General features: G+C 48.1%; 1 protein-coding gene across 2 annotated transcripts in view; it reads left to right on the plus strand.

The window, feature by feature from the left end:
* Positions 1-13415, plus strand: part of ABCA5 (ATP binding cassette subfamily A member 5) — a 510372-nt gene that overhangs the window by 68598 nt on the left and 428359 nt on the right. For both annotated transcript variants that reach the window (XM_029599288.1, XM_029599289.1), the window contains one exon: positions 6679-6867. In XM_029599288.1, coding sequence (XP_029455148.1) covers positions 6679-6867 — 189 coding nt within the window. The remainder of the gene's footprint in view (positions 1-6678; positions 6868-13415) is intronic.

Genomic DNA, 13415 nt, shown 5'->3' on the forward strand with positions numbered 1-13415 from the left:
TGGTTGGCTGACGTGATCAGTGGTGCTAGAAGGTTGTTGATTTTCTTCTCGAAGAATATTGCCAATTCCATGGATCTATTTTGGGCTGCTTCTTCTGGGATGGTTGGTGGGACAGGTTTAGTGAGAATTGATACATAGGAAAATAGAGCCTTTGGGTCACAGAGAAAGCCATGAATTTTTTTGGTGAAGTAGTCTTTCTTGGTGCGTAAAATAGTGGTTCTGTAGTGGTTCATGAAGGCTTTGTAGGTGGCCTGTGAGGTGGGAGTGGGATCCTTGCACCAATGTAGTTCATTGCGTCTTAGGTAGTTTTAGCGTGTGTGTTGCTGGTGATGGCGCACGGAAGTGTTTCCTGCACGAGCGGCAATAAACACGCATGGCTCGCCTGCTTGGGGCTGTGCTTCCGTTGCCTCTCTGGGGAAGAGGGCAGGTTGGGGCCGGCAGAAGCCACATCAGAGCAGCAGTGTAAGCTAAGGCAGGTCAGGAACACCATTGAAAGCGGCACCCTCCCCCCGCCGGATGTGGGAAGGGCGGCCTTGTGGTCAGAAGTCGCGTGGGAGCAGCAGTACAAGCCCAAAGGTAGGTGTGGGAGTGCCTTTGAAGGCAGCCGCTCCTCCCCCACTGGGCATGGGAAAGGCAGCCATGTTGTCAGGGGCTGCAGGCCCTTCAGGGCCTTTTTGTGGGTGTGAGGATTCCCCTCCCCTGTGGCAGAGTTTTGACCACCGGAGGAAGCCTGAATTTGATGACCAGGGGGATCCTTCTGGGGATGAATCGGAGGACCCTAAAATGTTTTCTTCGGAGTTTGTCCTCCTCTTGAATAGGACGTATTTAGCTTGTAAAGCAGCTGGGAGGCAGTTGGCCCAGACTCACAGGGCTAGTGGTCTGCGTCCTGGGAAAAGACCTGGCTCCAAAGGTCCGGTTCCGCGGTGAGTGCCCAGGCTCCTTGGGATCAGGATGGACCCGGGCAGTCTGGCTGTCATCTGGGAGGATTCAGATGGAGTTCAACAGGATCCTGCCTCTCCTGACCCAGCTGTGCCTAGCCCTACTCCAGATATACCAGACCTGGATGGTGGATTGAACCAGATACCAATGGCTGAAGGGGATGACCCGAAGGTGGTGCGTCTCTTCCGTAAGGAAGAGTTATGGCCCTTAGTCCCTCATGTTCTCGAGGAGCTGGGGATCAAGGTTCCTCAAGAGGAATCTGATCAGGATGGAGTGGACCCGGTCATGGATGGCCTGAGGGGTCTGGTGAAAGTCTTTCCTTTTCACAAGTCAGTGGAAAAGCTGGTGGTCTGGGAGCGGGACACTCCAGAGATGGGCTTGAAGGTTGGCTGGGTGATGGCAAAGTTATATCCATTGCCTGAGGACACACTCGAGCTGCTGGTGCTCCCTAAGGGGGGGCACATCAGTGTCTGCGGTCACTAAGAAGACAACCATTCCTGTGGTTGGTTCAGCATTGCTGAAAGATATCCAGGACAGGAAGTTGGAAATTCATCTCAGGAAGATATTTGAGGTGTATGCGCTTGGCATTCAGGTGGCTGTATACAGTATGCAGAGGGCCAGTTTATGCTGGGTTCAGCAGCTACAGGCTACAAGGATGCTTTCGGCGTCCAAGGCTAAGCTGGCAGACTGTCTTGAGGTGGCTGCTGCTTATGTCGCAGATGCCCTGTACGGCCTTATCGGAACTTCTTCAAGAATTATGATGTCTGCGGTTCCAGCTAGATGGCTTCTTTGGTTAAGGAACTGGTCAGCGGATGTTTGGTCTAAGTGTTGACTAGGAGCGTTATCTTTCAAGGGTAAACTTCTGTTTGGAGAAGACTTAGAGGAGCTCGTGAAGTGTCTTGGTGAGACCAAAGGCCAGAAGATAAGCCTAAAGGAAGCAAAGGTTCCTTTGCGGGACGTTCCCAGTTTCGGACCAGTAGAAGGTTTTGTCCGAATAGGCCCTCGACAAGGGCTCAAAGGCAAGGTACCAGGAGGCAGCAATCCTGGAGCCAACCCTTTTGAGGGGGAAGGAAACCAGGCAGAGAGGGTCTCTGCCAGAGATCTGGTGGGGCAAAATCCTCACAATGAAGCGAGGCCAAGCCACCTCTCTCTCTTCCTCTTATTGGGGGACGTTTGACTCTATTTTATGAGGACTGGACCAAAATCACAACAGATCAGAGGGTCCTCAGCATAATAAGAGACGATTATGAGTTAGAATTCTCTTGTCCGCTTTGAGACCTGTTTATGGTTTCCCTTTGCACTCTGTTCAGCAAGAGATAAGGTGGTTCAAGAAACCATGGAGCGGTTGCGGTAACTGGAGGCCATAGTTCCTTTCCCATTGGGGGAGCAGCGAACGGGAAGATATTCTATCCTTTTCATAGTGCTAAAATAAAGGAAGGGTCCTTCCACTGAATTTTGGATTTAAAGAAGGTGAATGTGTCCCTCCGAGTTCCCTGTTTTTGAATGGAAACTCTGCGATCAGTGATTATAGTGGTGCACAAAGGAGAATTCCAGTTCGCCCAGATCATCAGCGATTTCTATGTTTCATGGTTCTCGGGAACCACTTTTAGTTTTGTGCCCTGCCATTTGGTCTTGCAACAGTACCACATACATTTGCCAAGGTGATAGTGGTGGGGGCAGCGACGCTCATGAAAACAGGCATGTTGGTGCATCCATATCTGGACGATTTGCTCATTTGGGTGAAGTCAGAAGACCTCTGTACTCAAGCAGTGGCTTAAGTGGTACAGCAATTGAGGTCTCTGGACTGGGTGGTGAATCTGGCAAAGTTATCTTACTCTGTCGCAGGTTCTGGAGTTCTTGGGAATGCGCTTTGACACCAGGTTAGGGAAGGTTTTTCATATAGAGGGTCCTATTCTCAAGCTGCAGAAGCAGGTACTCAGGCTGTTGCATGCGGCGGGTCTCAGGGTCTGGGATTTCCTGCTGGTATTGGGGCTGTATGGCCTTGGCATTGGAGCTGCTCCCTTGGGCTTTTGCGCACATGAGACCTCTGCAGAAATCTCTTCTTTCTTGATGGGGTCCTTTGTCAGAGCAGTTTTATCTTCTTCTGTCACTCGTGGAACCTGCCAGGTCCAGTCTCATGGTGGCTTGGTCAAGAACAATTGAGACGCAGAGTAGACTTGGAAGTTCCTAGCTGTGTGGTAGTTATCACCGATGCCAGGGAGTGGTATGCCAGAATTAGCACAGGGGCAAAGGTCTGAGGAAGAGAAGTCCTGGTCTCTCAATTGTTTGGAAACATCTCTGTTGAGAGGCTGCTTGGTGCGCATTCTGTTAGACAATGCGACCATGGTGGCTTATATCAACCGTCAACGGGGAACCAGGAGCCGAGTAATAGCCCTGGAAGCTCAGGAGTTGTTTTTTTGGGCAGAATGGCATCTAGCTATGCTAGCAGCGTCTTACATTGCTGGGGTGGACAACGTGCAGGCAGATTTTCTTAGTTGCCAGAAGCTGGATCCCAGGGAGTGGGAGTTGTCAGACGAGGCAATGACTCTGATAGGTCACTGGTGGGGTACTCCTTGCTGGACTTAGTGGTGTCATGGAAGAATGCCAAAGTGTCCCGGTTCTTCAGTTGCAGATGAGAGCACGCAGCAGAGGGCGTAGATGCTCTACTTCTATCCTGGCTCCGAGGGATTCTTCTTTACATGTTCCCCCCGTGGCCCCTGGTAGGGAAACCGATACAGTGAATAGAAAATCATCTCGGGGAGGTGATTCTGGTGGTGCCAGAATGGCCGAAGCGATCGTGGTTCGCGGACCTGGTCAACTTGGTGGTGGATGGTCCGCTACGGTTTGCACATTTGATGAGTCTGCTTCGGCAAGGTCCAGTCTTTTCAGATTGGGCAGATCGCTTCTGTCTCGCAGTTTGGCTTTGAGAAAAAAAGGATATTCGGAGGATGTCATTTCCACCTTATGGCAGGCTAAAAAGACTTCAATTTCGTTGTCAAATGTAAGAGTTTGGAAGGTCTTTGAGACCTGGTTCACAGGTTGAGGAATACTCACGATGCAGGCCTCATTAGCTCACATTTTGACCTTATTACAGAAAGGTTTGGTTAAAGGCTTGGCTTTTAACTCTCTTAAAGTTCAGGTTGCGGCCTTGGGCTGTTTATGGGGCAAGGTGCATGGAGTGTCGTTGGCTGCTCACCCAGATGTGGTTCTCTTCCTCTGAGGGGCAAAGCTACTGTGTCGTCCTGGGCGGAAAATATGTCCCTCATGGAACTTTAATCTAACATTTCAAGGGTTGTGTGTATTTCTTTTTGAGAAGGGCAATGGTAAAGGATCTCACCTTGAAGGTGGTGTTTCTGAAAATCTTGGATTCTGGGATATCTTTGAGGATGATGCCCTCCTTTCTCCCAAAGGTTGTGTCCGCCTTCCATTTGAATCAGACAATGGAACGCCCAGCCTTTCTGGATTTGGATGTGTCATTTCCACATGCTAGAGGGGTGCAGTGTTTGGATGTGAGGAGGGCTTTGTTGCATTTCCTCAAAGCCACCAATAGTTTCAGGGTGTCACACCATCTCTTTATGCTATGGAGCAGTCCTAGGAAAGGGCAGAAGGCTTCAAAGTCCACAATAGCAAGATGGTTGAAAGAGACAATAAGCTTGGCTTATATATGTAAGGGGCGTCCGGTCCCGGAAGGAATGAGGGCACATTTGGTTTGATCTGAGACGATGTTGTGGGCCAAGTGTCAGCTGGTGTTGCCGCAAGAAATTTGTTGGGTGGCTACCTGGAAGTCATTGCACACTTTCACTAAACGTTATCGTTTAGATGTCCAAGGCAGAGAGACTATGGGCTTTAGTGAGAGTGTGCTTTGATTGGGACTCTCTCAGTCCCACCCTAGTTAGGGAAGCTTGGGTACATCCCAGGAGTCTAGACTGATCCAGGTATGATCAGGAAAGGAAAATTGGTTCTTACCTGCTAATTTTCATTCTTGGAATATCACGGATCAGTCCAGAGTCCCGCCCTGGTGCGAGGGAGAGTCCGCTCGTACTTCTGTCATGGTGATATTGTATATAAGCTGCAGAGCTGTTTAAGATTTCAAGTTTGTTTTCCTGGTTAGGAGTTATGTAATAGTTTTCTTTTAAAGTGGGGATTTACCTTTGTTCCCTCTGCTCGTTTGTGAACCTTTGTTAGCATTTCAGTAGGAGTGTTATGTAGTGAATCTTGGTTTGGGTACAAAATACTGAGGGACTGCAGGTGGCACTCTGGGTTATATGCCAGTCACAGTGAAACTTCCTCTGTCTCCATCTGCTTGAAGGGAGGCATAATCCCAGGAGTCTGGACTTATCCGTGGTATTCCAGGAATGGAAATTAGCTATTAAGAACCAATTTTCCTTTCTCGGGCCTTTTCCCTCTCTTTGGGTCACAGTGGGATGGGTTCTACTATGGCCCCACTGGGCTTCTGTTTGAGCTTCAGCGGAATGGAGTCCGCTGTGGTACTACTGGGCTACTCTTTGGACTGCGGCAGGATGGGGTCTGCCACAATCCCTCCAGGCCTCTCTTCATGCCATGGTGGGATGGGGTCTGCCATGGCCCTGGTGGGCCTGTCTTTGGGCCAAGGCAGGATGGGTGATGCTGGCAATGCCTAGAGTACCCCTCAGCATCATGGCAGCCCAGGCGACAACCCAGCTCACCCTACCCAAAGGCTGGCTCTGATGGTGGATGAGAGATGTGGTTTATAGGTAGATGGATGAGAGATGATTTTAGATAAATAGGATGGTAAGGGAGGTAGTTATGGATGCTGAAGTAAGAAGTGTTATTCAGGTGGTTTCAAATGGATGGATGATAGGGGAAGGCAACAGTTGTTTGGAGGGTGTCGCTGCTCTGACAGCATCAATGGCAGCATTTAGGAGGAGGTATGTGTTAAGAATAAGCACTGGGGTCTGGGAGGTTAAAAAGAGAGCAATGACTGAGGATATATGAGAGAGAGCAGTGAGACTGGAAGGCATGCCAGTCAAAAGTTCTGATGGGGAGAAGTCTGGATATTCCAAGAGGGAAAGAGGGTTAAGTTTCCTCAGAGTTTCATAATATAAGATTCCTTAACTAGAAAAAGATTGAAAACCACTGGCAAATCCAGTAGTTTCTAATGGTGGGTATTGTGTAGCAGCATTGCGTTGACATTTTGTCAATATGAGGCAAGGAATATCACTTTAGCAGGAAAAGAACCCTTTATGGTATGTCTCCTACCCTGGTATACACACATCTTTCTTTTCCCATGATAGCAAATGGGAAGAGAAGTTCCAAGGGAGCAATGAAAAATGAATTATTAATATCAGAGAGAGGCATTTATACCAGCTCATGGCCCTGTTTTATACTGTGACAGACAGGCAGCTTGATTTACATTCAGTGTGAGGGAGGGGTGATGCTCACAGGCTTCACTCCAGTGCTAGAACAGTTAAGGAGAGAAGCTTTAGACAAATGTGCTAATGAGTGGTGCACTCCAGTTAGCAACAGTAAAGAACAACAGTTCAAAATTAGAAGAAGTTTGTTAGCTTATGACACCTTAACAGTTCAGAAAGAAATAGCATGAAGACAGTGTTCTTACTTGCCCACAAAAAAAGTTCACAAGCATGTGACCTGACTGAATCCTTGTAAAAGACCAAGTTTACTATCAAGACTCATCCTGGTTTCATGTTAACTATCTGTAATGTGTTGTGCATTCAGTAACTTTCTGATTTACTCCTTTAGATGTTCTTTGCCTTAATGCTGACTCCCATTTTCAAAAAGTCAGTGCATGTGGGTGCTGTGGAGATTTTGGCCACACTAGTCTTTGGATGCGTTGGCCTCTCCATTGTCTTGGTGGAGGATTTCCCAAAGGCATTTGTGTGGCTATTGAGTCCCATCTGTCACTGTACCTTCTTAGTTGGCATTGCTCAGGTGAGTAATGCAAGTTTTTAATTTTTACCTTCAGTAAAATAATAAGATTTCCTAAGTATTTTTTATGGTAAATGCATAGTGATAAATTGGGTCCTTTGAATGTAATACTGCATTTGAGAGCAAGAGGGCATGTTTGATTCTCTTGGGGATCATGTGTGCTCCATATATGACAAAAGTAGTCTCCCTTGTGATGACCAATTATTTATGGTGGTTTGAATCAAGTCAATGGGCATGTTACCTGTTCTCACAGGACAACTAGGATGGTAGTCCTCACATATGGGTGACATCATCAGGATGGAGCCCAATCACGGAAAACTTCTGTCAAAGTTTCCAGAACTTTGACTGGCCCCTACTGGGCATGCCCAGCAAGGCACTAACCCTGCAGCCAGCAGGGGTCCCCCTTCAGTCTTCTTTTTTCCGAGTAGCAGTAGAATCGCGGTAAAGGAGCTCTGAAGAGATTCCTGACAGGAATTTTCCTCACGGAATTACTAAAAGTTATTTGCCCCACAGGGGTCCCCCCTCTAACTATCTTAAGTCTGCGGTACTCCGGTACGTTTTTAACCGTTCTTCGGCGATTACCGTCGAGTTTCGTCCGCGCAGCCTACTGACCGTCGACCAAACCGCGGCTCGATTTTTACCATGGCCACGGCGTCGGGGTTCCGTAGGTGCCCGGACTGTATCTGCACCATGTCTATCACAGACCCGCATAAAGTCTGTGTAATGTGCCTAGGACACGAGCACAATGTACTTACCTGCACCAAATGTGCCTTAATGACTCCGAAGGGTCGAAAGGCCAGAATGGAGAAGATGGAACTTCTCCCGTGCTCAAACCCCGACTCTGTCCATTGCATCGACGTCGTCGGAACCGGCACCGTCAACTTCGCGCCAGCATCGTCCACCGACCGGTGACCGACCGCCATCGACACCCTCCACTCCCCCTCAGGATCGAGGGGATCGTAGGGAAAAACATAACCATCGACACCGTAAGACTCGGACCATCGAGGGAGCGAAATCATCTACCTCGCCATCGTCCAAGCCGCTGTCAAAGAGACCCCATCTAGGAAAGGCACCGACCATTCCTGTGACCGAGTCACCGAGGCATACTTCACCCGATCGGAGATCGGGAGCCACGACTCCACCTGTAACGGTGGTCCCTTCGGCTATGCCTCTGCCTCTTCTTCTGTTCCAGAGCCGGGGCTGCTTGCTCCAGGTCTCCGAGAAGAACTGGACCGGATGGTTCAGGAGGCCATTGACAAAGCAATGCAACATCTTCAGGTTCCTCCGGCATCGACACCGGCACCGTCTGTGGAACCGATCATCGACCCGATTCCAGCAGCATTGGCACCGCTGCTAGCCAGGTTGGAAGCACTGATGACCACCTTTCCTCCGATGGCTCCCGGGTCTCCGATGGCTCCGATGCCCTCCCCACTGACTGCTTCATCAGGAGGAGAAACACTGTTTCGCATTCCCCCATCGGGGGTTCTGCCTCAGCCATCGATGCCGATACGTCCCTCACCACCAATCCAACCATCGGTGCCAATACATCCATCGGCTTCACCGATTCATCCATCGATGCTTTCGATGCCTGGATCGGTGCCCTCGATGCCATCATCGGTACCTCCGATAATTCCTCTGATTCCTTCGGAGCCAAGGCCGGGACCTTCAGGTCTTCAACCACACTGTCCCCCTCTGGTCCCTAGAGGTGCAGGTGCTGACCCTTATGACACCTGGGGTGATGACACCTCAACAGACACAGATGATTTGCCCTCACCACCTTCACCCACTGAGAGTAGGAAGCGTTCTTCCCCAGAGGACCTCTCCTTTATAAATTTTGTGAAGGAAATGTCTGAATTGGTCTGTTTCCAATTGCAGACTGAGCAAGATGATAGGCACCATATGATGAAATTACTCCAATTCCTGGATGCCCCCAAGGTAATCACCTCTATTCCCATCCATCAGGTCCTTCTTGATCTTCTTAAGAAGAACTGGGAACATCCTGGATCAATTGCTCCAGTACATAGAAAAGCTGACACCACCTACTTGGTGCAATCAGCCCCAGGTTTTGAAAAATCTCAGCTTGATCACCACTCAGTTGTTGTAGAGTCTGCACAAAAAAGGGCAAAGAGGTCAAAACCTCACTCATCTGTTTCTCCTGGAAAGGAACAGAAGTTCCTTGACTACATTGGTCGCCGAGTATTTCAAGGGGCCATGCTCATCTCCCGAATTGCAGCCTACCAACTTTATATGACCCAATATAACAGGGTCATCTTTAAGCAGATATAGGACTTCTCAGACTCCCTGCCTCAGCAATTTCAAGAACAATTACAAACCCTAGTTAATAAGGGTTTTGAGGCAGGCAAACATGAGATTCGAACAGCAAGCACATATACTCAACAGCCATGTTTCTGCATGTCGACACTTCCACAAGAGTGTCTGCAGCTGCCATTTCGGCAAGGCGTTGGGTCTGGCTCAAGTCTTCTGACCTTCGCCCAGAAGTTCAAGACTGATTATCTGACCTGCCTTGTGTTGGAGATAATCTGTTTGGCGAGCAGATTCAACGGATGGTAGCAGAATTAAAAGATCATCATGAGACCCTAAGACAGCTCTCTTTGATGCCTTCTGACTTCTTCTCAAAACAGCCTTTTAGAAAGGATTCTAAGAAGTCATTCTTCCGCCCGAAGAAGTCTTACCCGCCACCATCCAGATCCTGTGCCACGAGACCTTATCAAAAACCACAGTCTCGTCAAGCTCGAAAACAAAAATCACAAGCAGCTCCTCAACCAGGACCTGCTTCAGGTTTTTGACTTTCATTTAGAGAGCAGCAGCCAAATTCCTCTCTTCCATATACCAGTAGGAGGTCGATTGTGCCACTTCCACAACATATGGCACTCAATCACCTCTGACCAATGGGTATTAGCAATCATTGCTCAGGGTTACCATCTGAACTTTCTCGCTCTACCACCGGATTCCCCACCTCTACAGACGTGGACAACATCTAATCACTCCATTCTTCTGGATCAAGAGGTCTCCCTCCTTCTCCAGTCAAGAGCGATAGAACCCGTTCCTTTTTCCCAGCAAGGCCTAGGGTTCTACTCCCGGTACTTCCTAATCCCCCAAAAAATCGGGAGGCGTCCATCCTATTCTAGACTTACGGGCTCTGAACAAGTACCTTCAACGAGAAAAGTTCAAGATGGTCGCCTTGGGATCGCTTCTACCTCTTCTACAAAGAGGAGACTGGCTCTGCTTTCTCGACCTCCAGGACCATACACCCACATTGCGATATCTCCAGCTCATCGCAAGTACCTGAGGTTTTTAGTAGGCCCCCAGCACTATCAATATTGAGTGCTCCCGTTCGGCCTAGCATCTGCGCCACGAGTCTTTATCAAATGCCTCGTAGTTGTCGCAGCCTTTCTCAGAACCCAGGGTGTCCACGTCTACCCCTACCTGAACAATTGGTTAATCAGGGCTCCCACTCAGCAAGCTGCTCTGTCGTCCCTCAATCTAACCTTACACACTCTGATTTCACTAGGATTTCTCATCAATTACGAAAAATCCTACTTAGTCCCATCTCAAACCTTATCGTTCATTGGGGCAGACTTGGACACCTTACAGGCAAAAGCTTTCCTACCTGGACAACGGGCACTAGCTCTTGCGTCCCTTGCTCACCAGCTGCAGTCTCAGCGCTCCGCGACTGCACGCCAATTTCTTGTGCTTCTGGGACACATGGCGTCCTCAATCCATGTCACACCAATGGCCCGCTTGGCCATGAGACTCATGCACTGGACTCTGAGCTCTCAATGGACTCAAGCTATTCAGCCTCTGTCGGCCATTGTCCGCATCACCGACTCACTCCGTCTGCCTCTCACCTGGTGGAAAAATCAGACCAATCTCCTCCAGGGATTGCCCTTCCAGGTTCCAAATCCTCAAATCATTCTCACCACCGACGCTTCCAACCTCGGGTGGGGAGCCCATGTAGCCAATCTGCAGACACAAGGCTCTTGGTCTCCAGAGGAAGCCAAACACCAAATAAATTTCCTGGAACTTCGAGCAATCAGATACGCTCTCAGGGCCTTTCAGGATCGCCTCTCAAATCAAGTCATCCTGATTCAGATGGACAACCAGGTGGTGATGTGGTACATCAACAGACAAGGAGGCACGGGCTAATTCCTTCTGTGTCAGGAAGCTGCGCAGATTTAGGCGGAAGCTCTCTCCCGTTCGATGTACCTCAGAGCCACCTGGTTGCCGGGAGTGGACAATGTCCTAGCAGACAAGCTGAGTCGCGTGTTTCAACCGCACGAGTGGTCTCTCAACCCCTCGGTAGCGGACTCCATCTTCCAACAATGGGGATATCCTCGGATAGACCTCTTTGCGTCTCCACAAAACCGCAAAGTGGAGAACTACTGCTCTCTCATTCGCAGCAAACTCTCTCAACCAAGAGACGCATTCTCTCTCTCTTGGGCAACCGGTCTGCTTTACGCATTCCCTCCACTCCCTCTTCTCTCGAAGACTCTCGTGAAGTTGCGTCAGGACAAGGGAACCATGATCCTGATAGCACCTCACTGGCCACGCCAAGTGTGGTTTCCAATACTTCAGGACCTCTCCATCCGCAGGCACATTCCCTTGGGAAAGGACCCGCTTCTGATCACACAAAACGATGGGTGCCTACGACATCCCAACCTTCAAGCCTTGTCTCTGACGGCATGGAGAAGATAAGGCCATCGCGGAAAGATTAAATGATTTCTTTGCTTCGGTGTTTACTGAAGAGGATGTTGGGGAGGTACCCGTAATGGAGAAGGTTTTCATGGGTAATGATTCAGATGGACTGAATCAAATCACGGTGAACCTAGAAGATGTGCTAGGCCTGATTGACAAACTGAAGAGTAGTAAATCACCTGGACCGGATGGTATATACCCCAGAGTTCTGAAGGAACTAAAAAATGAAATTTCAGACCTATTAGTAAAAATTTGTAACTTATCATTAAAATCATCCATTGTACCTGAAGACTGGAGGATAGCAAATGTAACCCCAATATTTAAAAAGGGCTCCAGGGGCGATCCGGGAAACTACAGACCGGTTAGCCTGACTTCAGTGCCAGGAAAAATAGTGGAAAGTGTTCTAAACATCAAAATCACAGAACATATAGAAAGACATGGTTTAATGGAACAAAGTCAGCATGGCTTTACCCAGGGCAAGTCTTGCCTCACAAATCTGCTTCACTTTTTTGAAGGAGTTAATAAACATGTAGATAAAGGTGAACCGGTAGATATAGTATACTTGGATTTTCAGAAGGCGTTTGACAAAGTTCCTCATGAGAGGCTTCTAGGAAAAGTAAAAAGTCATGGGATAGGTGGCGATGTCCTTTCGTGGATTGCAAACTGGCTAAAAGACAGGAAACAGAGAGTAGGATTAAATGGGCAATTTTCTCAGTGGAAGGGAGTGGACAGTGGAGTGCCTCAGGGATCTGTATTGGGACCCTTACTGTTCAATATATTTATAAATGATCTGGAAAGAAATACGACGAGTGAGATAATCAAATTTGCAGATGACACAAAATTGTTCAGAGTAGTTAAATCACAAGCAGATTGTGATAAATTGCAGGAAGACCTTGTGAGACTGGAAAATTGGGCATCCAAATGGCAGATGAAATTTAATGTGGATAAGTGCAAGGTGATGCATATAGGGAAAAATAACCCATGCTATAATTACACGATGTTGGGTTCCATATTAGGTGCTACAACCCAAGAAAGAGATCTAGGTGTCATAGTGGATAACACATTGAAATCGTCGGTTCAGTGTGCTGCGGCAGTCAAAAAAGCAAACAGAATGTTGGGAATTATTAGAAAAGGAATGATGAATAAAACGGAAAATGTCATAATGCCTCTGTATCGCTCCATGGTGAGACCGCACCTTGAATACTGTGTACAATTCTGGTCACCGCATCTCAAAAAGATATAATTGCGATGGAGAAGGTACAGAGAAGGGCTACCAAAATGATAAGGGGAATGGAACAACTCCCCTATGAGGAAAGACTAAAGAGGTTAGGACTTTTCAGCTTGGAGAAGAGACGACTGAGGGGGGGATATGATAGAGGTGTTTAAAATCATGAGAGGTCTAGAACGGGTAGATGTGAATCGGTTATTTACTCTTTCGGATAGTAGAAACACTAGGGGACATTCCATGAAGTTAGCATGGGGCACATTTAAAACTAATCGGAGAAAGTTCTTTTTTACTCAACGCACAATTAAACTCTGGAATTTGTTGCCAGAGAATGTGGTTCGTGCAGTAAGTATAGCTGTGTTTAAAAAAGGATTGGATAAGTTCTTGGAGGAGAAGGCCATTACCTGCTATTAAGTTCACTTAGAGAATAGCCACTGCCATTAGCAATGGTTACATGGAATAGACTTAGTTTTTGGGTACTTGCCAGGTTCTTATGGCCTGGATTGGCCACTGTTGGAAACAGGATGCTGGGCTTGATGGACCCTTGGTCTGACCCAGTATGGCATTTTCTTATGTTCTTATGTTCTTATGAAAGGTCAATCCTTCAGCC

This window comes from Rhinatrema bivittatum, chromosome 4 (genome assembly GCF_901001135.1).
Source record: "Rhinatrema bivittatum chromosome 4, aRhiBiv1.1, whole genome shotgun sequence".
NCBI lineage: Eukaryota > Metazoa > Chordata > Amphibia > Gymnophiona > Rhinatrematidae > Rhinatrema > Rhinatrema bivittatum.